The 27,486-nt window shown below is 36.8% G+C and overlaps 4 protein-coding genes across 5 annotated transcripts; 3 read left to right on the top strand and 1 right to left on the bottom strand.

Annotated features, from left to right (window-relative positions):
- Positions 1 to 445: 445 nt before the first annotated feature.
- LOC113669523 (N(6)-adenine-specific methyltransferase METTL4) lies at positions 446 to 6,640 on the top strand. 2 transcript variants are annotated; one of them, XM_027185573.2, is made up of 9 exons: positions 446 to 739; positions 1,033 to 1,110; positions 2,054 to 2,162; positions 2,548 to 2,652; positions 3,618 to 3,779; positions 4,265 to 4,340; positions 4,625 to 5,475; positions 6,012 to 6,103; positions 6,409 to 6,640. In XM_027185573.2, the coding sequence occupies exons 3-9, from the start codon at positions 2,108 to 2,110 to the stop codon at positions 6,487 to 6,489; spliced, it is 1,422 nt and encodes a 473-aa protein (XP_027041374.2). In that variant the 5' UTR covers positions 446 to 739; positions 1,033 to 1,110; positions 2,054 to 2,107; the 3' UTR covers positions 6,490 to 6,640. The 2 variants fall into 2 exon arrangements, with proteins under 2 accessions (XP_027041374.2, XP_027041373.2); XM_027185572.2 differs by having other exon boundaries at positions 531 to 739; positions 1,045 to 1,110.
- A 2,194-nt stretch (positions 6,641 to 8,834) lies between these two features.
- Positions 8,835 to 9,341, bottom strand: LOC113669476 (T-cell acute lymphocytic leukemia protein 1 homolog). The gene has a single exon (XM_027185510.2). The coding sequence runs from the start codon at positions 9,339 to 9,341 to the stop codon at positions 8,835 to 8,837; it is 507 nt and encodes a 168-aa protein (XP_027041311.2).
- A 7,003-nt stretch (positions 9,342 to 16,344) lies between these two features.
- On the top strand, positions 16,345 to 17,179 carry LOC113669477 (T-cell acute lymphocytic leukemia protein 1 homolog). Its single transcript, XM_027185511.2, has one exon. The coding sequence runs from the start codon at positions 16,350 to 16,352 to the stop codon at positions 16,812 to 16,814; it is 465 nt and encodes a 154-aa protein (XP_027041312.2). The 5' UTR covers positions 16,345 to 16,349; the 3' UTR covers positions 16,815 to 17,179.
- A 2,003-nt stretch (positions 17,180 to 19,182) lies between these two features.
- Positions 19,183 to 24,568, top strand: LOC113669467 (uncharacterized). Its single transcript, XM_027185500.2, has one exon. It carries the CDS (start codon positions 23,621 to 23,623, stop codon positions 24,173 to 24,175), a length of 555 nt encoding a protein of 184 aa, XP_027041301.2. The 5' UTR covers positions 19,183 to 23,620; the 3' UTR covers positions 24,176 to 24,568.
- The last annotated feature ends 2,918 nt before the right edge of the window (positions 24,569 to 27,486 follow it).

Here is a 27,486-nt window from a genome sequence, read left to right as displayed (position 1 = left end):
ATCATTAAAAGTCTGAGAAAGTAAAAGTTGTCAAGAAGTCAGGTAATTTAGTGTTAACAACTGGGTTGAAAACGTAAATTAGCCACCGTAAAGAGTATAAAAACCGACGTTTCGAGCGTTAGCCCTTTGTCAGACGCTCTGACGAAGGGCTAACGCTCGAAACGTCAGCTTTTTCACTCTTTACGGTGGCTAATTTACGTTTTCAACCCAGTTGTTAACACTAAATTACCTGCTATACTCTCCCACCGACGCAGCACCACAGTTTCTTTAGAAACTTACCCCTTTATTCATTTGTCAAGAAGTCAGTTGTAAACAAGTGGGGGTAGGGAAAGTGGCTCTGAAGGTGATTTGAAAGGAGCGAAGGCTGTCTTTGAATTTCGAGATATTTTAATATGAAATTTATCGTTGATATCTGTGTGAGAAACCTTTCCTAATGTGTTGCCAGATATCGGAAAAATATCAAGCTGAGAATTGTACCACCCAGCCCTTGCTACAAAACTTATCGTTCTTCGGACCCAGGTTCCAATCTTGATGATAAACAGACGGTCCAATAAGGCGATCAGCAAACATGGCTGTGATCGGACAATGTGAATGTGGATTTCTCGTCGATCACAAGAAAAGTATCTCTGAATCAGTTTCATCGTTGTCATTGTCGTGTAAAGAAGCTTTCTTTGCTCTTTACGAGCCTCATTTTAGAAATTCAACGAACAGCAGTTCATCGGGATCAAAAAGGAGAAAGGTACATGCAAATTTTGAGATCAGGGAAACAGCGAAAGCAGTCTGAGATAATCTGACGAACCTTAATTTTTAAAATCAAGAATTGCACAACGATGAAAGCTCTGTAACATTTGTTTTTTTATGTGAAATAGTCACCCACCAGGAAACACTCAAAGTAAATGTAATCCTCTCATTTTAGAAGTTTGCACAATACAGTTGTTATAGTGATTGTATCCGACTCCCTCGTGTTTTGATTCATTTTGATCCGTTCATCTATCAATCGTAACCTTCTGTAAGGTAGTGACTTACTTGCAGTTACCTTTGTAGCGGAAGAAATCTGTTCAAGTTGTTCGTACAGAGGAAGAATTAGATGCTGCTGCACACCATAGCAAGGTAAACATTCAACTTCCCAACCCTCGACATGCCAAGTTTGCTCACGCTGTCCATTATTAAATATAAAAAGACAAACAGGATTCTGCCTCTGTTGGTGAACATCATCACCATTCCCATGTTCTTTCTTGAGGAAAAAAAGAATCATCTTAATCAGTACTCTGTTGTAGCCTCCCGCATGGCAATGGAAATTATCCAACATGTACATGTGTGGTGTTGTTCAAATTAAAAAAAATAAGTTATAGTCGAGTTGCCTTTGTCAAAGACAAGCACCCTAAAGAACAATGTCAAGTTTCCATCCTGGAAAAGTGCTTTTCCGAGATGAGTATACTAGGTTTAAAAACATAAACAAAGGATTTGAACATCAAATACAACTCTGAGTAGCAAATTGAGGATTTCCATAAAAAAGTGTTGATAAAAAAAGTTTAAAAACTTAGTATACTAAGATGTGAAAGTTTCAATCTCTCAACCTTAAAAGAGCCTTTGGTGGCAGTGAAGAGGTAAAACTGAAGAAATGGTAGAGAGAGTTTCAAAGAAATGGTTATTGATAGAAGGGTGCTCAGCATTCAGAGGTTGAATCCCACTCAACTGCTGAATGCTGCAGCATTTGAACTGATTGGGAGTTCTGCTATTCGCACCTTGATGGGATGCCCGTCCATCTCAGGTTACCCCCTCCACCTTCCCTTCACTTAACATTTTGTGTGGCTCTCTTACAATTTTCAGGGTGGGGCAGGTTGTGGGGGAGGTGTTTACAAGTCTTGCCCAACAACACAACACAATGACCCCATTGGAGATTAAAACCCAGACCCTCTAAGTCCAGTGACTTGTGCACCAAACATTAAGCCTCAGCATTTCCCATGAAAATCACTGACACACAAAAATGTTTACAACATCTCACACCAAAGCTTTTAGCCTCATTGTTTCTATTAATCTTTGATTAATTCAGATAAAAGACACAATTGCAACAGGAACAGAGAAGCTTGTGCACATTGGTGTGGATATGGGTTATTTTTTACCTGAAAATGATCTTAGTGAACAAAGTAATTTAGAGTCAGGTAAACTTTGCACCACAATAGAACTAGTCAACTAGTTAGACAGTCTCTCACAGCAAAACTGTGACCTCTTCTAAATGCTTCAATCTCCAAGATCTACTTGCCACTGTTGAAACAAATTTTGACACATCAATATATAATTGCCAATTGAAAGAAGATCATTGAGGATGACTGAAACAAGTTCTTCATGACAGAAGTGCCACTTACATCTATGAGCTTAACTTCTAACAAGTTAGCATTATATTTTAAGTAGAACATCTGTGACTGGTAGACATTGTTTAAATTCAATTCTTGATGAAGACTAAAGTGCTGTCCTTATTGACAAATGATCTCAATTTGTAAGGTTTATTACCCTTTGAAAGTTTTTTAAATAGTTTTGAATTTACAGAACTACCTTTGACTGATTGCAAGCACTTTTCTGGACTGTCAACTGATGTTCAAAGTCACAGCAGATGTCTGTCCAGTGATCATTTGGAACCTTTAATCATCAAAGGTTATTTTTTACTCTTGTAAATTGTTAATCCAAGACTTAATTTTCATTTCCACAGTTGTTTATTGTTTTAAAAATGCATGTTTTCCTCTTAAACAACCCAACGATTACCAGTTATGACTCCAGATCACAACAATTCTCTCCCCCAGCTGCTAAACATTTCCTTGTAAATCAGTAACAATAATTTGGTGTTAGTTTAAGTTAACAACTTCTACCAGATAAGTTTGAGTAATCTTGTTGACTGTTTGTTGGATGATGTATGGATATTTTAGAAGTTCCATACTGATCACTTCTGGGGGTTAAAGCCGGGTTAAGCTAATCAGACAATGCAGCCAGATAATTATCCTCTGGAAGTACAGTCAATACCTATCTTAAGCAGTCATTTACCATTAATGAGAGAGTGACCACTCAATACTAATTTACTGATTTACTGCTTAATACAGGCTCCACAGAGTAGGAGTATTAAAGGAAATGATAAATACACCATGTTTTGCCATAATTGACCACATAGTTTAACAAACCTTACTCAAAAACACCACTAACATCAATTTTTGGAGATAAACATGGATTAAATTTTACTTGAAAGATTATTCTTAGTTTTATTTGAGAGGATGTGCTTCAAGTGATCATTTGATACTGAAAGGTGGAGAACAATACAAACAGGCCATCAGGACTTCATAAAGGGTGACCATGACTGCTTAATAGAGGTGGAAATTACAGTTAGTTATTAAGACTTTGAAAATCAACCCCTTAATAAAGGGTGACTACTTCATACAGTGCCCCTTAATACAGGTTCAACTGTACCTCCTTCCTTTTCACAAGCTCTCTAATGGCCCAAAATGAATGTTGTTGTCTTTGTTTTAGGAAAGTAAGTTAGATGATATAATATTACAGCATATTAATAGTTTTGTAGATATTACCTGTTGAGAAAATTGATAAATAATTAACCATGTCTCTCTTGTACAAAGGTGATTTCACTGGAAGTGAAAAGTCTCTGTTGAACCGTATCATTTATTACCCTGGTAGCAAACCCACAGTTTTGAATGTATCTGGGGAGAAATACATTTTACCTGCAGATTGCAACTTCATGATGTCTGATGCACAGAACTTAGGACCTCTTGTTAATTATGGTTAGTTTAACCATGATATGTTAACCCTAGTTAACTCAGTCTATAACTCCCTTTGGTGACCAGGTCAGACTTAACAATAAAAGCTAAGTTTTTTGTTTGTCTCACGATGTAGTCACATATGATGTAGATCACAACATTTCAACTGCATACTGCTAGTCTTCTTCATGCATGATCTTATAAAGCATGATGCTCTGCTATGATTAGTTGTTTTTCAACAGCTCTGATTGGTGCATTTCGATCCTTGCTGTTCACTCAGTCAAGCAGACCAGTGATGAGAATAAAGAAAAATATAAATTGGGTGATTATTGGTTGATCTAATACCAAGTTCTCTAAACTAACATCATAAGAATAGTATGGCAGACAGTAAGGAGAATTACAAGTGAGATCTTGGGAGTGAAAGGGTCAAAAGAAAGCAGTGGCTTTTTGGCTTTTTCAATATTTTAGTAATGACTCAGACATATATTTATCATTTGCATCCTCAACAGCCCAATGCTATGGAGGTTATAACTTGCTGGTGTTGGATCCTCCATGGTTCAACAAATCTGCGAAGCGTGGCTCAAAGTGAGAGGATTTTCATTTTTTCTTTTTTCATGGCTAACCCTAACCAAAAGATTGTGCACCATTCCGGATCAAGCTTGCTCCCTAATTGGAAAGAGTTGAGTTTAACAGTCATACAACATTACTGAATGGAGAGAGAAAAAGCCCCTTATCCTTCCAAAATATAATATTAACCATACTTTACTTTACTCATTACTCCTCTTCCCTCAGCCAGGCCTTCATCAACCTAGTATGGCTTGAAGTCTTATTTTGTTAATCTTTACATAATTTTTATATATCTTTTCAAGGTATTCCTTCATGTCATTATGGCAAATAAAATCACTCCCAGTCCCTTGCCTTCTTGCCCCTGGTGCTCTGGTGGGGATCTGGGTTACCAACAAACAGAAGTACTTAAGGTTTACAAGGACAGAGCTCTTTCCTCATTGGTCCATGGAGCTAATGGCAGAGTGGTACTGGGTTAAAGTAACAAGAAAAGGAGAACTGGTGACTGATTTAGATTCACCTCATAAAAAACCATATGAGCCACTGTTATTAGGACGTTTTAATCCAAAGATGGATGGCCTAAGGTCATCTTGTTGCCTCATAAATAATGAGAAAAACTCTTCTGAAAAGGAGATGGAATCAGCCTTTGTTGATAGGGGATCTCTCAATGAATCTTCACTTCCAACTAAAAGGAAAAAGATCAGTGATAATGATGATGATATCAGGACAGAATACATCTGCGATATAAATAAAAATACAGCTATGGCAATTTCACTTGAGTGGAATCCACCATCAATATATAAATCAGTTGGGGAAATCACCAGCCAAGACAGTAGACATTGTGAAACAGGAGTTCAGAATCCTAGAAATTGTTGGTTAAATTGTCAAGGAGTATATCATGAAGATAAAATGGACATCACACAGGGCTTGAATAGTCCAACTGAGGTTGTGCAAAAACAACAAGCTATGCAAAAGGTTAAGGAGCAGGAGCAGAAAGGCAGTATTGGTATTACGAAAAATAGTTTGAAAATCTCAAGTGAGCAATCAGAACCTAAAGAGCTAGAGCCAGATTCTAAACCTTGTGAGTTGTTACCCTATCATCAGATCATATGCAGTGTTCCTTGTAAGATTCATTCCAGGAAGCCTCCTCTGCATGGTGAGCTAAACTTCTCCTAACTTATAAATTGTTAAAAGCACTAATCTACTCATGTATAGCTACCTCAAGATAACTACCACAGGTACAGCAGATATGTTTCATGGAGTACACTCTATGGAAAAACCGAACTGAAGCATGAAGCTAAATAATGTTTTAGATATTCCCAGTTTCTTTTTCATCTTTCATATCATAAAATTTCAGAAAACTAATGAAAAGATATGTGTCCAGCCAACAAATTTAAATACCAAGGACACTTTTTGCCAATAAAATTAAAAAAGATTTTTTTAAATTTTTTTTTCTTTGATCTAAGCAAATAGGAATGTGTGTATATGGTCATTATATTGCCTGGTAGGCCTTATTTTAGTTAAAGATGCCTTTGAGTTAAGGACAGTTACAATGTACATCTTACATCCTTTCCTAATATTTTACATAGAGGACTATATTATATATTTTCCACAGTAATGACCACATACAGTGTACCAATTCTTATCTACAATTTATGAAACCTTGTTTTTGTTTTGTTTTTCTTTCATCAGAAATCTTTTCAAAGTACATGCCACCTAATTCATTATGTCTGGAAATGTTTGCTCGAAATCTAACTCCTCACTGGACCAGCTGGGGGAATGAGGTAATCACTCAAGATGTTTGATGTTTTTGTTACAACTGCCTTACAGTGCACGAGTCTGTTTGTTTTTTACCTCATTTTACTGTACTTAATACTGTCATTGTCTTTTCTTGATTGACTTAATTTGAAAAGTGTTCTTCGTTTGTTTGGATCTTGTCAAGGTGAACATCAAAATATCACGAAGAGTCATTCAAAATAGAAATTCCCTTTCCCCATACAATGAATTTTATTTTTAGTCTTTAATGGATAGCCTTGCTTTTCCTCTTTGCAATTCAATTTGAAAAAATGATTTCATTTCTTATCACCAGGTGCTTAAGTTTCAGAGCATGGAGTACTTTGAAGAGTGTACAACTGAACAAGTACCTAGAAAAATCCAAGAAAAAAAATAGTATTCTTACAAATTGCTAACCATGACCTTGTGGTGGCTGTGTATCATTTGCTTCCAAGTTTCTGATAGTAGAAGGAAGATTCTTTAGCATTTTTGCTGAAAGCTGTGAAGTACTGTCTTTGATTAGTAAAATTTGTTATCAGAAGTTGAAACCTTTGTAGTTTTTGTTGCAAAATCACCCCCACAGTGTGTTAAGATTGCAGAGTTGTCTCAGCAACCAAATTTTCTTCTTGGTAGCAAGCTTCATTGTAGCACATCCTTATATCTAATAAAAACGCATTATAGACCAGGGTTCAGTTGTATAAAGGGTGGATAACGCTATCCGACGTATAAATCGCTATAAGTGATAACAAAACGTATAGCGTTATCCACCAGATAGAGATTTATTCAGTGGATAGTGTTGTCCGACCTTCGAACAACTAAGGCCAGAAAGTTATTTATTAGACCATGGATGTTTCCGGAAATATAATGTAAGAACTTAATAACATCTGCATCCCATACAATTTTGCGCCTCCTTCATCCTGTTAAACTAGAGAAAAGCCTTAACCTGCATTATGAACTGTCGCTTACAATAACGTTGTTGCATTTAGGAGAATTCATGTTTCAATTGTTTGAATTGGCGTTAGTATGATTTAATAGGAAATTAAAGAAAATGACCTTCAATTAGTTTTACTTGTAAAGAAAACACATGGTTGCGTTGCGTTTTTCAAACTCAACAGGTCGTACCATCATTATGGCAGATTGTCCCAGACCTTTTGACCTTAGTGCCAGAAAATAGCAAAGAAAAAAGAATGTGAAGAATTGTACAATTTCCTGATCTGAACTCACTGTTTACAAAGTAGAAAACAATTATGATCAAACTTCTACAAACAACATCACAATTAAGTACTGAACACGGACATCATTTGAAAAGGAAATGTTGTCTAAAACTGACACGATTTCAGAAAAGACTTAATTATTTCAATCATTTCTTACTATAATTAAAAATGTAACTGTGCGGGTCAGGGAATTGTAAATTTGGTTAGATTCTGGTAAATTTCGCTGAAAAGAAGGGACTGTCCGTTGTCTATGTGTGGTGGAGATCCATACTCTCTGAAAATTCCGTAACGTAACCTGTGTGGTTATTTTACAACAACTACTGACTCAACTCGGTCTCTCTCTCTCTACTTTCTCGTCATCAAAATCTGGAATAGGTTTGAATGAATTCAGTTTGTTCGTCTTGATTTACCTCCTTATGTTTCAGATAGATTTAAAAATCTGGAATGAGTGAGAGAAGCAATATGCTAGCCTATCTCTTAATTAAAGTTGTTGACAACTACCATTAATTAATGTTTAAGTAATTAAAAGCGGTAAGAGGGCGGTTTGCGAAAGAGGGAACATTAGTTGCAAGCTGGCAATACCAACACGTCTGTTGTACTGATCATCAAGATTTTTAGAAACTTTACACTATGATTTACAATTTGTGATTCTCAAGGTGCTCTGATTTATTACAGGGCTTCCTAATCAAGTCTTAAATTTATACAAGATGCATACGAAGAAATCAATCTGGAAGATAGGTAATTCCCATTTTGGAAATTCTTGAACTTAAGGTTATCAGTAAAATATTCTTGGCGTTCGGCCTGTACTTTTCCGAACTTTGTTTTCCTTTTTGAGCTAAGTTTAGAATCGTTGTTTATCAAAAGCTCCTTTCACAAAGTACAACGCAATTAGTGTAATGGTGAATGAAAATCTCTTTAAACAGACAGAATACGCGCAAAACTGAAAACCGAAAGTGATTTTCATAGGTTCTTTAGTCAGGCGTAAAGCTTGGACTAATCTGTGATAAGAAATCTCTATAGTTTGATAACGAAAAAAGAAGTCGGATATCATTTGCTATTGACCCAAAATGCTTATTTATATGTCTATTGCTGTAACGCACGTGTTATACAAACTGAATGATTCCGGAAAAACCACTCAATTTAACGTTTCACGGGCAACTAAAGACGAGTGTTTTAAAGTTAGCAAGACGTTTCCAATACCATGATGGTGGTGGAGAATATCATTCAACGATGCAGCACTTTGTAATTCAGATTTCGTGTTAGTTTGTTTTTCTTTCGATGATAAGTTTCAGAAATAACCTGGACATCTTACACCTTCAAGCGATTTCCGTGTTTACGGTTTCGATTAACAAACAAAACACTCGAGTTGTAGTAGATCCTACGCTTTCCTTTTTCCACTTGAGCAAATGCTCTCGTTTATCGCAAAACAAACATTTCTCTCCATGTCTAAATTTATAGCAACAAATTAGTTTCTCCTGATCGTATACCCAGCTTGGTTTGATATTTTCATGTGTTTTTTCTCTGACCTTCATTCGGCTTCTTCAATCCGTATTTCTGATGTAAGTGAATCCACACTGACACGTTCTAAATTCAAGGTGGATGACAAACCTCCATCGCTACCAAGAGTTTCACAGCTCGAACTCGGAGAACATTGTTCAGAATCCACAACAAAATCAGAGCAAGTTCCAGTTTCTTTTGAATCCATGTCTTTTAACACAGTACTCAGAAACGTGATGTATTTCATAGCTAGTTTAAGAATCTCGTGCTTGGAGAGTTTTTTGTCTGGTGGATAAGTTGGAAGAAGTTTTCTCAGCTCACCAAAGGCCATGTTGACATGATGCTGTCTCCATCTTTCTCGACTGTTTGTGAAATTTCTTCGACTTTGGAAAGGATTTTCGAAGCCAAAACTAACGGGTCTCCTTCTTATAGTTGTGCCAAAATATCCCAATGGAATGGATGCACTATTGTAATAAGGTGAAATCACTGGTTTCCGAGCTCGCGTGCAGTTGTGATGTGTTCCTTTCCTACAAGACATCGCTCATATTGCGTGATCTCCGAATATATCAAGATGATCCAGGCTATGCGGAGTTACTTGGCAAAGTCTTCCATATGCGATATCTACCCCCAATACTGATCTACTAGACAGTCTAAGTATATCGATAGTTACGTGATTAAACTCCAAATTAGGACTATACTATCTCGTGCACAGGAGATAAAACTTTTGACAGAGTGAAACGATATACTGACGAGTTTCCCCTGGTCTTGTTTACTAGAAATAGCAAGCCCTTGAGATAAGTTTCCCTATTTGTCTAAGCAATATCAGGTCTTGTTTTGATAAATATCGAAATGTAGTCTGTATGAGCCAATCCGATGTCAAAACTACCGTCATATCAGCAAAATCTAAAAACCTCCAGGTATCGCGGACTAAATTACAAAACTCCCTCCAATGTCAAGTTAACCACCAAATGTCTTTTCTCTCTCTCTAATATGATCTTGGGCGAAGGTGACGCAAACGCGCGCAAGTCATAGTTTTCCAGAAATGTGCATCTTTTGGAAAAAGTAACTGTTACATAAGGGTTTTTTGTCATATTCAAAATGTCTGTTTTTTTGGGAGGGTGGATTAAGGAATGAGTACAATGTTTAGTTTAGACTTGTCTGTTGAATTTGACGTGACTCATTATCAAGTTGCTTTTTTGTTGACTTAACCTTTTAAGCCTGGAGAAAAAGCAATTATTTGAGTTTTACGACAACGCCTACCCACAGTGGTTCTTCAAACAAACTACTTTAAATATTTGAAGTACAAAATTAATAGGATTAACATACTTGAGTTCAGCCACGCAAACTTTATACACCAATCGATAGTAATTACCTTAGGGATCCACAAACTGCCGGTTTTGAAATACCATCAGATAAAAGACTTGTAATTATCTTAATGTCTTTTTATAATCCCGACTAATTAGTGGGAAGGTTACTTTTCGCCTATGAAAGCTATGTAGAGAAGCTTACTGACTGCCAAAGGAGTCCACAACTGGACTGATATACCGAAGTAGGACATACGCACGTTCCAGAAATTTTTTTCAGTCGCGAACGTCTTAGTCAATATTGTATTGTGAGTTAACGTAATAGATTTAGGAGCATTCCTGAAGTGAAGAGAGCCAATTTACTTTAGTGGTTTGTATTTCTACGAATTAACTATAAATCACCCGAGTATAATTCCGGGTATAAAAGGGATATGTGATAAAGACGCCATTTAGCACTACTTTGGTGAGATATTAAACTTTCACCTCAACTAAGTAGTTTTTGAACTGTACTTTGGATTGTACAGTGGTTGTCTTTGAATTTCGTGCACGGTTAAGATGAAACTCACCATGAAATTTAATGAAATCTAATCAATCCAATTCACGACTAATAGAAAACAGGACATTCGTGAGGACCCAACAGGACATCGGAGACAGACAGGCTCAATACACCGCTGAGAGCCACAACGATTGAGGCTCAAGGTAATCAAAGACATTCAATTAATCCCTTTAATACATTCCAAATCTTATATTTAAGAATACTGAAAGGGAACTTTGTCGACCGATTTCGATCAGAGAAACTAAAATTGATCTAAGATCAGGCTATAATCTACAGCTTATCTACAATATATGTACGTCACTTTGTTAACTAGAAAGTTCGCTTATGTCAAATTGACATGAAGATACTGCAAATCCTGAACTAGTTACACTAATACCCTCTGTATGGCACCATACCATGAAAATTTTAAGATAGTGTAGGAGACAATTATCTTATTTCTCGATTTGTCATTGTTCATTTGTTGACAGAATATAACCACAAGTATATCCTGTGCTACGCTTTTACTTAGAAAATAGGCGTTCATTTGCGCAGAGCGCAAAAAAAAGAGAGGTTATTTTTACACGTCGCACCACCATCGTTCACGGTTTATCTACAGAAACTCCAGAACAGGCCAGGCCAGAAGTCGTTGCTTTATTACACCTGAGTCGAAGAAAATTCTAGTTTAAGAGAGCACATAATCAACACAGCTCTGCTGGCTTGTAGTGGAGTTATTATTAGCTAAAGTGCGCTGGCTGTGAATGCAGTCAACAAGAAGAAGACCTCAACAGTATCACTAAATCTTGTCTACATCTAGTCTGTTAATTTTGTCTCAGTGTCAAAGTGTTGAAGTTAACTCAGTCTCTTGCGATGAAGAAACAGTTTATGAAACAGACAGCTCTTGGTATGTTTGCCACATTTAGCCTTAAAAAGTACATGCATAGGTTAAGAAAGTCGTAACGTATTGATTAAGAACACTTTGATTGGGGAGACGAGCACAGTGATTACATAATTCACAATTTTCTTTAATTGGTTCAGTGTTGTGGTCTCAGACATGTAATCCTAAAGATTCCAGCGGGAAAGAAATGTCACTCGAAGTGATTGCTATCTCAAGAAAATGACGGAAACGATTTTACACCATAATGGTTAATTACTTACATGTAAAGAAACAGATTAACATTTGTGGTGACTTTGTATTTGCCGACTGAATTATCTGCCCTTTGATGTCAAGTTACCACACATAATACAAACTAAGATGAGCTGAGTTACATTCCTGTCAAGTTATTCACTTTCTCATACAATATTTGCCTATTCTAACCTCTATTTAGGGACAATTTAACCCCTAACTCTCAAGGTCTGATTGTTAATTCTCCCTCCTAGCTGCTACACATATCTTTGTAAATTAGTTACGAGAATTTGTAGTTAGATCAAGACAACGTCTTCCTGAAAGGTTTGAGTATTCTCATTACCTGTCTGCTGGATAATGAATGACTATTTTAGGGAGAAGTTACATGTTAATCACTTCTAGGAGTTAAAGGGTTGAAGGCAGGGCTAGTCACCAATCAAAAATCCTACCGCACGAAAAACGAAAGACGAAAACAAATAAATTAATAAATAAAAACCCACGGAGGAAACCCTGAGAGAAAATATTTTCTACTATGCATAGTAAACAATCCTTGCTATTACATAAGCTGTGACTCCGTGACATAAAAAAACTTCGTATGAAATGTGAAAAAGTGCGAAGGCAATTTTTGCAGTGGAGTTCTGAGAGAAAGTAAGAAAAAACCATATCAATGCTAGTCCAAGTCTAAGGCAAACTTGAAACCGCAGAAAGTGTTTTCAAACTTGCTCTGTTGTGATTTTATTTTCTTTGGCGAAAATCATCAAATATTGCCCAACGAATTCACAGCACCATCAAGAAATCGATATGAACGGCGCTGAACGAGGGTGTTTTTGTACATAAAATACCCTCTTCGTTATAATATGACGTTAAGCTTACCTATCTTAGAATGATTTATTCAACTTTAAAACATATCCGAACAAACTATAAATCAAACCCACAATTTTGTTAGCGACACATTTTCCAGGTTCATTGTTTAATAATTATCGGTCAGTGTTTTCCATAACCTTGCTACATAACTGAAATCAAGCCTCTAAGTTGGCTTTCCTGCTGGCTCTGACCTACAGCTCAGCTGGGGAACTGTTGTTACATATACATATCCTTACCAGCCTAATTAAAGATAACCTTTTCAAACAAGCTCATTACATTCTTCGAGTGTCAAATCACTGCATCACTTTACACGGCTTTTCCATATTTAACTCATACAGTATTAAAGTATTAGACTTATCAACTGGTCGCATCTCTGTGATGTTTCAGGTATTTCCTTCGTTTTGTCGCCTGCTTGTCCGCCTCTCGAGTAAATAAGTGGTCGGTAAATAAGTGAGGTCCGTAAGCAACGATATCACCCGGATTCTATTTCAACCTTTTGAGACTCATATCTTACGGTTTTCGTCTCTTTTATGTTCACATAATTTAGAAACAAGTTAGAAAAATACAAACATTCAATATATATTCAAAATTAAATTAAGTAAGCATGTGTCTTATAGAATCGTGGAAGATACAAATCGTCCATGAAAAACTTCTCTGCAGGCAACAAAAACATTGACGAGTCTGGAAACAACTAGGTAACCCATGGTAAGAGTAAATGTTTTACTTAGTTGTAGAGTTTTGACCCTTAACTCACATAAGTGATTTCCATGCAACTTCTCCCAACAATATCCATACACCAATCAACAAACAGGTAATGAGATTACCAAAACTTATCAATCAGAGGTTGTTATCGTGATCTAACACCAAATTCTTGTAACTTAATTACAAGGAAATGTGTAAGAGCTCGATGGGAGAATTAACAATCAGATCTTGGGAGTTAAAGGGTTAAAAAAGTTTTCCGCCTTAATGGTCATTAGTTATATTTTTGAGTTACACTGAGATAAATCCCCATTCAACCTTAACATAACACACGCTTTAGGACAGAAGATATTGAAGCCAAGTTTAACAAGTTTTAATCCTGGATAAACACTCACTGCTTTCTGTACCACCGGGCCTAACAAAACACCGGGCTTAAAAAAAGTGAAGAAAACAGCTTATTGTTCTAGAGATTATGAACCAAGCTTGAGGTCTGTTTATAACTAGGCAGTCGTGATTCAATGTCACTTGTTCCTTTCTCAAATAAACTTGTTGCACGATTTTATCAGCTCGTTTAAAAAATAAAGTAATTTTCTTACTCCTCAATTACGCCACGTAAACTGTAAAACAATAATTGAAAAGATTCTAAGCTATGTATGTTTGAATTGATGGAAATGTTGCGTGAGAATATGGACTGAGAAGTCAGTAAGTACTTGACACCGTGCTATATTTAAGTTACTTAGGTAGTCGATAACACAAATTACTCCAAGAATTTAGAATTTCTGCTCTACGCAAACCTGAACTGTCGCCATTCAATCAGGACGTAATTATAGTGGTGGATGCAAGCCCCCTCGGAGTTAAATTAACTTTAACACACGAAGAAATAAAATCAGTTTTGACAATTGATAAAATGTCAATGAGTGCCGAACTATTCAAATGGTTTTGAGCAGTAATCTTTAAGCCAGTTAAACATCTTTTCAAGATTCACCCTTGGAGTTGAAGCAAAAATTTAATTACGTTCTCACTCAACGGTTCAAATTAACGGAGTTTGGTCGCACTTGGGGTATTCCAGACGACAACAAATACAATTAGTTATCATAACCTTCATATGACAAGGATTGAGGTATCACTGACACATGTTCTGTTCTTCAAACCACTCGTTATTTATCGTCTTGGGGGCGAAGGGGGGGGGGGGATTTTAGGGGGATCAGTCAGGGATCAGTAAGAAGGGAGGACTATGGGAAATTAACTGTCAATAAAAACAGGGGGGCATCACTGGAATACTACAGAGTCTTGTGGGGGGGGATGCGACACACGCAAAGGAGAATACACAGTTTTGTTACTTCCGACAACAGCCATCACTTCGGCCAGCCAATGAAATGCAATACCACTCCGAGAGACCAATTGTTACTTCCGTTAAAAGAACCTCCAGCAAGAAATGAAAGAGCAGAACAGCCCTGGTGACGAGGTTGTCAATTCCTGAGAGCGAGATTCTAGAGAAAGCGTGAATGTTCAACTCTGAAAGTGACCAGCATCAAATGTCTCATCACATGGTTACCTCTAAATCAAGCAATACGGTCATGAGAATTAAGGTAATGATCACCAACTAAAGAAGCTATTGATTGTTAAACAAATTCTCCTTGTGAGCACCTTAGGAAATATAAAGAACAGGAAGGAGAATATGCATACTGATGTTAGGGTGTAAAGGGTTAAATAAAAATTGACGAGAAGTTTTTGTCACTGGCGTAGGACAGAGAAAACGAAATCTGTGTCTCCTACAAGAAATCGAACCTCAGAATTTCCGATTTAAAAACAAGGTCTGTATTGGACTACATGCTAATAGGATCAGCAATTGTGCGACATTGCTGTGATATACAATCTTCCATTTCCTTTGAACAATCAAACTTGTTTCCACGAGAAAAAAATTCCGGTTAAACAGTTGCCTCCCTCAATATCTTAACACAAGTACCATCAAGTGAATTTGTCCAATCGGCCTTTCTTAAATAAAGAGGACTAATGATGATGTCTCTGAGAAAAAAAGTAGAAGAAAAATCAGCAATAACAACAGCAGCAGTTGCAGAAAAACAATTTGCTTGAATGATTTCAGCAAAAAGCAAAGTCAATTATATGAAGTCAGAAATTGACGCAGAGGAGAAAACAATGAGTTAAACCACAAGACAGACGTTCATGACAAACACGTCGAATAAGGGAGGATAGGTTTTACCTCGCCGGTCTAAGAACAGATAACACAGACAAAATACAAACAAACAAGGGAAAATCCACTGAAAGCAAAATGTTGGTAGTCAATTGGAATCTCCTGATAAAGCTCAACCTTTTTGTCGATGGAAAAATGTTATATTGAACATCAGATTACAAGAATAAAATTGGGAACTCTTGTTTACTGTGCGCGATCCAAGTACTTCTCAAAAGACATATGGATAATCATGTACCCTATGGTTAAAATCTCTTGAATAACTCAGCTTAACCCTTTGACTCTCATCAGAGACCAATATGCATTTTCTCCTCACATTTTTCATACGCTGAAAGGCCGACATTTAACGAGAATCTTTAAAATCATCAGCTTAGGAATATTTTTCAGTTGCGGCACAAAATTCTCAAGACTAGCTTACAAAGAGATGTATGTTATTAGTAAGGAGAATAACTCTTCAGATCTTTGGAGTGGTAATGTTAACGAGGCGGCTTTGAGCCTGATTTTATCACTGTGCAAACCATTCATCGTCTTCAATTTTACCGACCAGAAAAAGGCGACTGCTTTTGTAAACAACAAAGCCACGAACTTTTTACAATTTAAGAGGTTTAAATCACGTAAATCGCTTAAATGAGACTTTGAATGACGCTAAAAGTTTGATTTTTCCCTTCGCTGTGACGGACCGCACGCGTGGTATATCGATTAGAGGGTGTTAAAGTGTTATCATCTTAAGAGCTGAGAACTTTAATTGGATTAAAGAAGAACAATTATATAGCTTGACAATCAATACAACAGACAAGTAGAGCTCGGTAGAGATGGAGAACAACAGCACAGCCAACAAACCCTCCAAGAAACTCAACTTCAACGAAACTGGTGTTTTCCCGTTCCTGTCTTCCTCTGCCGCAAGTCTGGATTTTACGATTCCAGACATTGAAAACCAACTTCTTGCCGTAAAGACACTCGGCGTCGAAAGGAATTTGATTACCAGCAGTAAACGGGAGCGTTGGCGACAACAAAATGTCAACATGGCATTTTCCGAACTACGAAAACTCCTCCCGACTTACCCACCGGATAAAAAGCTCTCCAAGGTAGACATTTTAAGAACAAGTATCAAGTACATTCGGTTTTTGGACAGAGCGTTAAAAGAAATGGAGAGAGCAGATGAAGACAGAGAGGGACACAAGAATGGAAGAGTGGAATCTCGTTCTTATGAAAACAGAGATGGAGTAACCTTTACCGAAGATCAACACAAGCCTTCTTGCTGTTTCCATAACTTATAGAGATCTTGAGCGGGTACTACATTGATGTTCAAAAGATCTTGCCTGAAAGTTTTACATTAAGATACTCTGGGACATGAACAATAAATAAACACCGCAATATTGCTTTACAAGAAGAAACCTGTAAATGCAAAAACAACAAAAACATCCGTTGTCAAGTTTTCCCATCAAGCATTTTAACCGGTAGCAAAGAAGTTTTTCTCGGTTTGACTACAGTAGAACTTAGTACTATGAAATAAGTGGTAAGTTATCATTTCATTTCGTAAAAATCTTCCTAAATATTTCCCCTTTTTTGAAATATTCGTTTGGTGGGCTAATAGAAACAGTTGTTGACATTTGAATTAAAGGATTATCTCCATTGAAAAATTGACTCTGTCTCAGATATGGTAACAGATTTACAACAATTTACATATGACTGTATTTGATTATTACGTGAAAAGAAATGAGGTTGACATAACGATTATTTCATTTACAGAATTAAATCACAACTTGCAAATTAGAAAACATAGATACTATTCTCGAGACACAAGTAAAAAGAAAAGTATTATCTTTTTCGGTAATCATAATTAACAAAAGGATTTAGGATCATCAATTTTAATGAATCAAAAACATGTTCTGTAAAATCTACAAAAGGGCTCTAGGATTGCAATCTTTTAGTTTGATCTAAAATGTTCTGATCCTCATGCGATGGAGGAGGAATCAACACACAACTTACACCATTTATTTTACGCAAACCACCAAGAAATTTAGCTCTGTGAAATCATTCCATTACGAAGTCATATCTTTCATTAGTTAAAAGATCTAAGAATGTATGGAATGATTAACAAAAAGAGGAAACATATAAGTGGAAAAACACATTTTCTTACTATTTTTACTTTGTCTTCCTAAGAAATGCAAATTGGAAAAACGTACCGGGAGAAAACGTCGCTTAACGAAAACTCTTAAAAGTATGGATTACCATGACAACAGCCATGTAAGAAATCTTTCACAACTTGAACAAAAAAAGCTGGGTTCAAACCATTTATTTAACAGCTCACAAATGCAAGAGAGCATCAGTGTTCAACTGCACGAAATAAGCTCTGTAACTGCTCTGTGATCAAGACGTGAAAAATCAGTGCTGTTTTTAGGACAACTTTTTAAAGCAAAGTTACGCAATCATTCCAATACCATACACCCCACCCCTCTCCACTACAAAACACCCCACTCCACTACAAAACACCCCACCCCACTCCTGCTGGATCCAAAGTCAAATCAGTCGCCATATTTCATCTTGAACTTCCTTGCAACTGACATTTATGATTGACGAGGAGTTTAAACATCAAACACCTCCGTTGGCTAATATTAACCGAAAGTGAAGGATAATCGAGAAACAGATCGTTAAAAATACCCCTAAAAACATCCTAGGAATTTATCATGTAAACTTCTAAACTGACTTTGATGGATTACTGGGAGCTCTTCCGATTGGGTGTCATGGAACAAAAAACCAAAATTATCCTCACGGCCAATCAGAACGAAGGAAAATATCACAAGTAGCCAATGAGAACTCAAAGTAAAAACAACCAAACAGCTAAAAGCGCGGGAAAATGCAAGTGACCAAGGCGTGACTAATTTCAGTTTTGAATTTAATTTTTTTGCGTAGTACAAGTTTCTTTGCCAATCAGAAAGCACAGGGAAACAAAACCAACCATATCCAGGATTTCCTTCTTCAGCAATTGTGGTCATCCATGAATTCCGTTTACCCAGTTCCGCGGTTGGTTTATTATTGAATGACAAATAAACTCCAAAACAACGGAAAACAATATCAATTACCAAAGGAACGTGAGTAAAATTTGTTTCTGATAACATTTGTTTCCTTTTTGAACATTGTAAACCTAAAATTTACTATCGACAGGAATAATTCCCCACAATTTTATGGGCCATTTGTTAAGAGTCCGTTAACCCTTTAACTCCCAGAAGTGACCAACATGTAACTTCGCTCTATAATTTCCACACTATTTTTAGCAAACGATTAATGAGGATACTCAAACTTATCAGATAGAAGTTAGCTTGATCTTTCCCCAAATTCTCGCATCTAATTTACAAGGAATCGTCTCGCAGCAAGAGGGGAGAATTAACAATCAGATCTTGGGAGTTAAAGGGTTAAATTCATTGTGAGTGGGTTCTCTCTATTAGGATCGTGAGCCGCCTATGTATCATGCTACTTTCCACATCAGCAAACTTTCATTAACAGGTGTTAAGACACTTAAGGAATCCCTAAAAATAACTTATTTCGCTCGGGTTTTTGTCCGATGCGAACATAAGGAAGCTTAAAACCTCAGCACTAAGAGGTGAAAATCCCTAACATCCGTTGTTTGTTCGATGATTTGCGTTTTCATTTTTTTTTTTCTTTTTTGGGAAACAGGAAGCACTGATTTTAGCATTGAAACCTCAGAATTCACCGCCGAAGAAACCACATGACATAATATTCAAAATGACAAAAGAACGAACAAGTAAAGTTTTGGGTTGAGTTACTAGTTCTCTCTCTCTCCATAGTAACCATTCATTGATTGTCACGAAATGTTTGGCATGCGTGACGGCCAAAACGGTTTCATAAACTTTATGAATTCCGGCCTACTACTCTGAACCTTTAGAAAAGACAACAACGCACTATTCACATTATTTTGGGCACTATTTGTAATCATTACAATAATTCGTTATCCACTAGCTTCTTCTCAGCCTCAAAGTTTTTGAGGAGGGCGTTAATATAGTTGATAAAATGAGCGATGATTCAGGGTTAAGACGCCATGGAAAATAATGTAGAGGCTAATTTTCAACTCGAATCTGTGTATACATAAAACTTTCCAGTGTATAAAAACAGAAAACTAAACCTAGACATCCTTTCGATGCAGGTTATTTTGAGAACAAAAAAATAATTAATAACATAACTGCGTTAAGAAAAAAGTATGTTCGTGCAAAACCGCAGACCAAAACCGACTTAATAAGAGATATCAATTAAAAAAGGGTCTACCGCGCCTTGGAAATATTAGAAACATTCAACAGTGAATTGTCATCTCAACACACGAAGCTGTAAATTAACAAGAATCAGAAAAAGCTCAAAATGTGACATATTAGCCGACGGGTGTGGTCGGCTATTAAACTGCTTAATACTGGCAGGCATGCAACTAATGAAGAAAACAGCTGAACAATGAGACCTCACTAGATCTAACAAAACTGTCTGTAACAAAATAACAGCATCAAATAGCTTCAATCGACAAATATCGTCTGAGGGAGAAATAATATCCTACCAAGAATATTAGGTAAGTGGGTGTGTATTCACTTGAATCAGTGGCATGCAATGATGGTTAATACTTCCATTGCATGAGAGGAAATAGACCATTATATATCTTTTTAAGAAGAAAGAGAACACCACTATCTCATAATAATAATGATAAGGGATATATATAGCGCTAAAACTATAAACAATATTCAGAAGCGCTTAACATAAGTTAAATTTCTATACTAATTAAAATAAAAATATTCAAAGGCAATAAACATTAGAACTATTGAAACAAACTGAAAGCTTTCCTAAATAGAAATGTTTTAAGAGGCTTTTTAAAAATGGTGAGGCTACTACTTGTTCTTATAGTTAATGGCAGCGAATTCCATAAAACAGGTGCAGCATGAGCAAAGGCCCGATCCCCAAGTGAAGAGCACTTGGCTTTTGGAACGAACAGAAGAGATTGAGCAGACGAGCGAAGAGCATAATTAGTAGCTGGTTTCAGGGACAAAAGATCTTTAATGTAGGGAGGACTTTGGTTGTGTAAGGACTTGTAAACAAAGAGGAGCAATTTAAACTGAACTCTGAACGTTACTGGGAGCCAGTGTAGGTCGATAAGTGCAGGTGTGATATGGTCAAATTTTGGAATCTGAAAAATCACCTTAGCCGCAGCATTCTGAACTTTCTGTAAGCGATCGATTTGATATTAAGGTAGACCGCAGAGAAGTGCGTTACAGTAATCAAGGTGTGAGGATATAAAAGCGTGGACTACAATTTGAGACATCCACAATACTTTCCTGCTCAGCGAGCGACTTCAACACAAAGGCTTATGTTATTTCTTGGAAAGAAATGTTGAAACTTCTGAGCTACATTTACTTCCCAATCTCATAATCACGCACGCGCAAACCCCGCACGCAATCAAGACTATCGTTGCCCTTTCTTCACTAACTGCACTTGCAAAAGAATATCACAAAATTAAACAACCTTAAGACAAACTAAACACTAAGTAACTTTTTCTTTTAACATAACAAAAATAAACTGATATATTAATAAAAAAAAAAATAACAACAATGACTGAATAGCATCAATACCATGATGATGAAAAAAATATGATTGCAATTGAGCTTTTCGTTAATTCAAGTCTTTTTTTAAACATAGCCCAATTTAATTACGTGAATAAATAGCAAGTTCAACCCATAACTTCTGGATACCAGATTTTTAGCAGGACCATTAACAGTCTATTATGGGGCAAAGATGTATCGTTATGTCTTGATTTCTTATGGTTTTAAGATATCTATAGTAAAACAACCGTTTTCTGAAGCTGCCGGCAGACTCGAATTTCCCTAGTCAGTGTTCGCTGATCTACAACACTAGGTTACAAATTCTCGAATTAACACATCACTGTGAAATAATCAACTATTAATTTTACATATGTCGTCTAAAGGCAAACCATTGACATTTATGGCAACTTAGACCATATAAACTTCACACTAAAATTATTCTGTCCATGCACCATTCAAGCAAACCATACTAGGAGGAGGATTGGAATAATTATAAAAATCACACTATCGAAAAAAATTGTCTTGAAGGGTAGAAACAGGCGAGAGTAGAACACATAATGAGGGAGTTACTGAGTTTTTATTTTACTTTTGAATTATTAATGCGGAACAAAACAAGGCGCTACAGCTTTGAATTGAATGATGGCGAGGATTCATGCTAATTTCTTGTTCGTCAAAGACCTTTCTTTTTAAAGCAGTCTGTGAATAAAATAATGAGAGTTTCTTTGGCGCTCAGTACACGCAATAAACACTCCTTCCATAACGAGTCAAGAAATATTCCAACTGGATACCTTAGAAACCGATTTAATCCAGTTATAGAGAGACACAATTTGCCACATCATAATGAATTTTACAAACCGCAAATCTTGTTCGTCAAAATACTTCAACAAACTGTAAATCTTTTTGTTGAAGTTTCCGACATTCTAAAAAAAACCTCAACAGACAAAACCGCCGTTTAACCAGCGTGTGTGTTTCACGAAAGAACTCTACCTTCCATATCAATGAAGATATATTGTTTCAAAGAGGTCAAATAGATTTCTTCAGTATCAAGACTGCCTTCATACCTACCTGTATCGCTAATTGTAGGCCGAATTTTGTTCACCAGATCCTTAAACGATAGTTTCCTTTCTTCCACTACCAATATCTTACGAATGTAAAAAATAAAAAAGGTGATTATATTTCTGAGAAAAACAATGCCGCTAAGCTTCAAAAGAGTAACACAAAAAAATTAAAAGCTTATTAGAGAGCCGGCCGCAAACACGGAAGAATGTGGATCCCACAACTCAGTGAATTCTTTAATATTTCCGGATAGTTTGGTAACACTGAACATAACAAATGTTGATCAACACAAATAGGGCAAAGGTATATTGCCTAAATAGGATTGATGCGAAAAAAAGGAATCTTCACTTCTTTTACACAGGAAAATCGACAATTTCTAAATAATCCGGCAGGCATTATTGAGAAAAAATGTTTATTGCGTCACATAGGAAGACTTGGCCGGCACTCCTGTAGAGGAAACGGTATCATTCAAAACGCGCATTCCTTGCTCCTTTGACACGTTAATAGAACACGTCATTTAGAGTTTGTGAATGGTTTATGTATGTCATTGCCGTGATTTTCAACATCCCACCACGAATTAAGAAAAACACTCGAGTCCTGCTGGTTCAAGCATGAAAATCTCTTCAAACGGTGAGAATAATCCCACGAGTTCTGTTATCCTTCCTACCAGTAAACGATATACCTCATTATCACTAAGGACTTGAAACAACACGCTACATTGTGTGGAACGAGCGTGATCAAAACGGACCGTACACACAAACCCGACATCTTTTGTGTCGTAAATTGTTTGCTTTGCAGACGACCGAGGCAAGTCAAACAATTCTGCTTTTGATTGGTTAATAAAACGCAGCCCAAGGTAGGTCTGCTGTAGGCCGTGTGACGCTAGAAAGTTATGAGCCGAAACTTGAAACGTGAATGAAAGTGATTTCATGCGAAATTCCTCGATATAAAAAAAAGAAAGATCTGTTTCATTTTAGAATTGAAGAGTCTACTGTCAGACATGAGACATCATTAAGACCACACAACAAAGACATTACTCACTAAACGACTACTAACAACTGTCTTAAAAAACAATTTGACACCATGCCACATAAGTGAGCTATCCGAGTGCGGATTGGTCTATAGAGGTGTTACGTTACGCAAAATAGAAAGTCCTTTGAAAGGTCAATTTCCTAACTCGGGAAACGAAACACGACACGAGCCTGAGCTGCTCACCGCCTTCGATGTACACCGAACGTTCTGGGGTAGCACAGAGCAAAAGGTTATCGGTGAGCTATTGTAAATGAAAAGCAATTAAGCTGATCGGTAAATTGAAGGCAGGCTGAAAACACGTTTGACAAAAGACAGGAAAATTGATCAGACGGACCGTGCGCGCGTGTGGTGTATAAAAGCTGCTGGTGTTAGTAACAGAGTACAGTTACTTTGCGGGACGAATCATGAACATGGATTATCAGCATTTTGAAGGAACAGCTCTCGAACCATATGCACATTCACCTGAAGGCTCTGCCTGCAGCTCGAGCGGGTCAGAAACAAGTTTAAGCCCGACACCATCGCCACAAGCTGCAATGTTTTACCCGCCAGGACACAGACTTACACTCTCGTACCACAATCACTGTCAGTCGTACATGAAACGACTCTACACAAACAGCAGAGAGCGGTGGAGGCAACAACACGTTAATCTGGCGTTTGGTGAGCTAAGAAAACTACTTCCAACTTATCCACCAGAGAGGAAACTCTCTAAGAACGAAATCCTTAGACTTGCCATGAAGTACATCCGATTTCTGGACGATCTTCTCAAAGACATGGGCGACAACAGCAAGCAGAATCAAGATTCACGCGAAGATGTCTCTGACACAAAGCTCAAAGAAGAAAGACGAGAAAAAGGACAATTACACTGCAAAAGACAAACCAACTGTTCTCTTTCATTCATGGAAGGAATGGAAACAAATGTTATCGACTCAAACGCGCCATCGATATTTGACGCGCATTAACTTTCTCTGAAGATGTCTACATTTTACAACACGCACAGATATTTCACATTTTCCGTATTAACTGCGGTCTAATGTGATGATATGAGTCTAATATCTGACAAATAAGGGCCTCAGTGGAACATTGTCCACGAATTGTTGCAGACTGGAATTGTAAATAGTGTAATTATTTCTAAGACTGTTCTTTGTAATCGTGTTTACTGTTATCCTTTAACTTGTGTAAATAGTTTTTTTCCCCGCTGTTGTGTCTAGTTTGTTTGTTTAAGAGTTAAATCGTCTCTTTATTTGTAATGCGTTAGGATGTTGAACCCTCTAAAACTATTATGTTTATCTGTCCAGAGATTTGCCATCTAAAGAAACTGAGCGCTCTAATTAATAAACACTTTCTCTGATCAAGATCTTGTCATATTGTGCTATCATCAGTATATATTTCCGCTTCTGTTTTAGTAATTTTGGGGTTTTTAAGTAAATAAATAGCGCAAAAATTAGTCGAACTAGGGTGTTAATCAAATTTTCACGCGTTGCGCGAAAACGCGCTTTAGTGGCTCACGGTTTTAAGTGAGGAGACTTGTGCACTTAAGAAATAATTCGCTGACTAATTTCACAAACAAAGAAAGCTATGTTATCTGCTTTCGTGCCAATGAAAGATCGGCTACCATTGAAAACATCAACGTACTTCATTCAAGTGTAATGTTTCTGTCTAATTCGGAGATTGTTGAGCTGATAAACTGAGTAACATTAAATTAATGAGAGATCAAGGACGGACAAATCTCTGAGAGCAAAGATCATTTTTGACAGCAAGGTCACTTGCGTCATGAAAATACTCAATAGTAACAGCTCTAAGGATTGTCAATGCACAATCTACAGCAATCTGATGAGCCGATAGCTGCGGTTTGTTTTCAAGACGCTTTAGGGGAAATAGTTTCTCTTATTTTAGGAACGATTGTTTTTCATCTATCATTTCAGTGTCCACACCTAATTTTTTGTCACACCCGTCCCCTACTGTGAGTTTGAAAATATAAGTTAACTTTTCACGTCACAAAATTAGATCATTTACCTTTCCATCTATCTAAAATGTCTCTGTATATAACTTCTCGTCCGGGTAAACATCACGATATACTTGCACTAGGAGGCTACACGTTTATTGTGATTTGGAGTCAAAAAAAAAATTCGTACCTCACATTCAGTCGTTAAAAAACCATTAACATTACGTTAAACAAGCTGCACTTCTATTTAAAAAGAAATATGCACTAAAAGTAATCAGTTTATTTAGACTTATCGAGGTTAACACTTGAATGTTCACAAAAGGAAAACAGAAATCAGTTTGCACGTAAAATAACAAACTAACAACATGAGATCAGACTTTGTAACAAAAATAAAAGTTAACGCAGCGAACAAAACTAACCGCAAATCACCTTGAAGGATACGGAAATAGCTGCGATTAACCTCCACCTTGGTGTTAAATTCCCCATAACAACTTTTCAATAACAAACAGGAGGAATTCTAAAACCTTACTGAATGTCTAATACAAACAAACAAGAGAGAATTATTAACACATGTGTAATTTGTGGGCCGGGCGGAAGAGCGCCCCAGGCGACCGAGAACGTGCACGTCTTCATTGAGTGGGATGGCCGATGAAACGGGAGGTGCTGACAACTGGTAAAACGGTGAAAAATGAGCTAACGCGCTTGCTTTTACAAACAGCTGGAATACATTTGAAAACTGACAGTAACCCTGCGTTTTGGGTAACTAACATGAGAGAGCTTAACCCCATTATCTATTTCACTCTCTGTATTGGTCTCATAATGGTAGCCATCAGTGCCATTACAAGCTGTGTTAAATACAAAATTTTGCCAGCGACGAACATTTGTTTTATACGATATTTTCACTCTGAGGTTTGAGGAAAATACCCAAACGATCACTAATAATGATTTTTTTTATATTCTGGAATACCGAGGAAGTGAAATAATGTATGCGAAATGAAGAGATAGGATTTACTCCGGTGATAAGTTTTTTCGTTCCGGCTTAGAACGCGTCCGTTACAAAAGATAAACATACTTTTTTCCGAAATATCTTAAGAACACGACAAGTAAACTGCGCGCTGTACTGTCTCATTACAACCGTATATCCTATCCAGCCTTTACCTAAAACCTCAAGCAAATATCAAACTCTTGAACTAATTCCAACTCGAACGACTTTTTGATGTCTTGCAATTTCTACAAAGAGAGAGCATACAGTATTATCGTTTTTATCCACCCATTGTGTTCCCCCCTTATCTTAAGCACGACAGTTGAAAATAACTTTCACACCACTATGGCAATCCTTTTACCTGTTGAATTTCCAAGATTTCCGAGCAATTCCGATGTCCTATCGCAAACGAAATACAATATTTCTTCACCTAAATTGTAAAATTTTCTAAGGCGGAGTTTGTCTCCCAAGAAAATTCGACAAAATCTTATTCAACACTGCATCGGAGTATCAATGTATCTGTACTTGAGTAAGAATTCATTGACTATCCTCCGACAAAAGAGCAGTAGATGTAAAAATATAAGATAAGCAACGGAAATTACTGCTATTATAAAGGATTAAAAGAAGCGAGATGTTTCTCCGGGCGGCTGGAAAAAGAAAACAACAGCTGTTTTGTACTTTTGAGACGGTTAAAAATAACTTGCGCGAGAAAAAAAAATCTTTTACCAGGTCATCACCCCTTTCATGCGCACATTGTTTGTCTGGTATATTCAGAGGAAATACAGAAACAGCAACTATACTTAGTCAATAAAAGACAAAATGTGGCTGGTGCGTCTTTGTTTCATCACCCGACACTTTTGTTTAAGCACGCGACTCTATTTGTGTTCCTGTGTGTATTAGCTTCTGTTCAATTGAGTTGCATTGATAATTTTGGCCATGGTTACTAAACTCCTAGAAAGCTATTCAATATTATTTTCTTTGTTTCATTGGCATTGTTCCTTTAATAATTACTTTGAGCCAAAAAGGAAATTTATCAACACAAATGTGTCGTTGGGTGATCGTTTCTTGTTTCGCGGCCAAAGTGGGCGGAAAGTTGAATAAAATTACTCCTATCTAAGAATTTCAAATTCACACACCTACACACTGAGCAACGAGAAAAATACTCAAAAAGGGAGATTATCTCTCTTGGGTAAACTTAAATGTCACGTGGAAGTGTCTTAAGGAAAATCTCATAACACTTAGAATTATAGTTTACTTCCTTACTTAGGAAAGTTTGGATCGAGTTAAGAGTGGTGAATTGTGAAGCAAAATGAAAAAAAAAAACATTTTTGGGTCTCAAAAGTCTC

The sequence above is a fragment of the Pocillopora damicornis genome, chromosome 11 (genome assembly GCF_964200805.1).
Source record: "Pocillopora damicornis chromosome 11, jaPocDami1.2, whole genome shotgun sequence".
Taxonomy (NCBI): domain Eukaryota; kingdom Metazoa; phylum Cnidaria; class Anthozoa; order Scleractinia; family Pocilloporidae; genus Pocillopora; species Pocillopora damicornis.
Note: the sequence above shows the minus strand (reverse complement) of the source record. Positions and strands in the feature narration are given on the sequence as shown.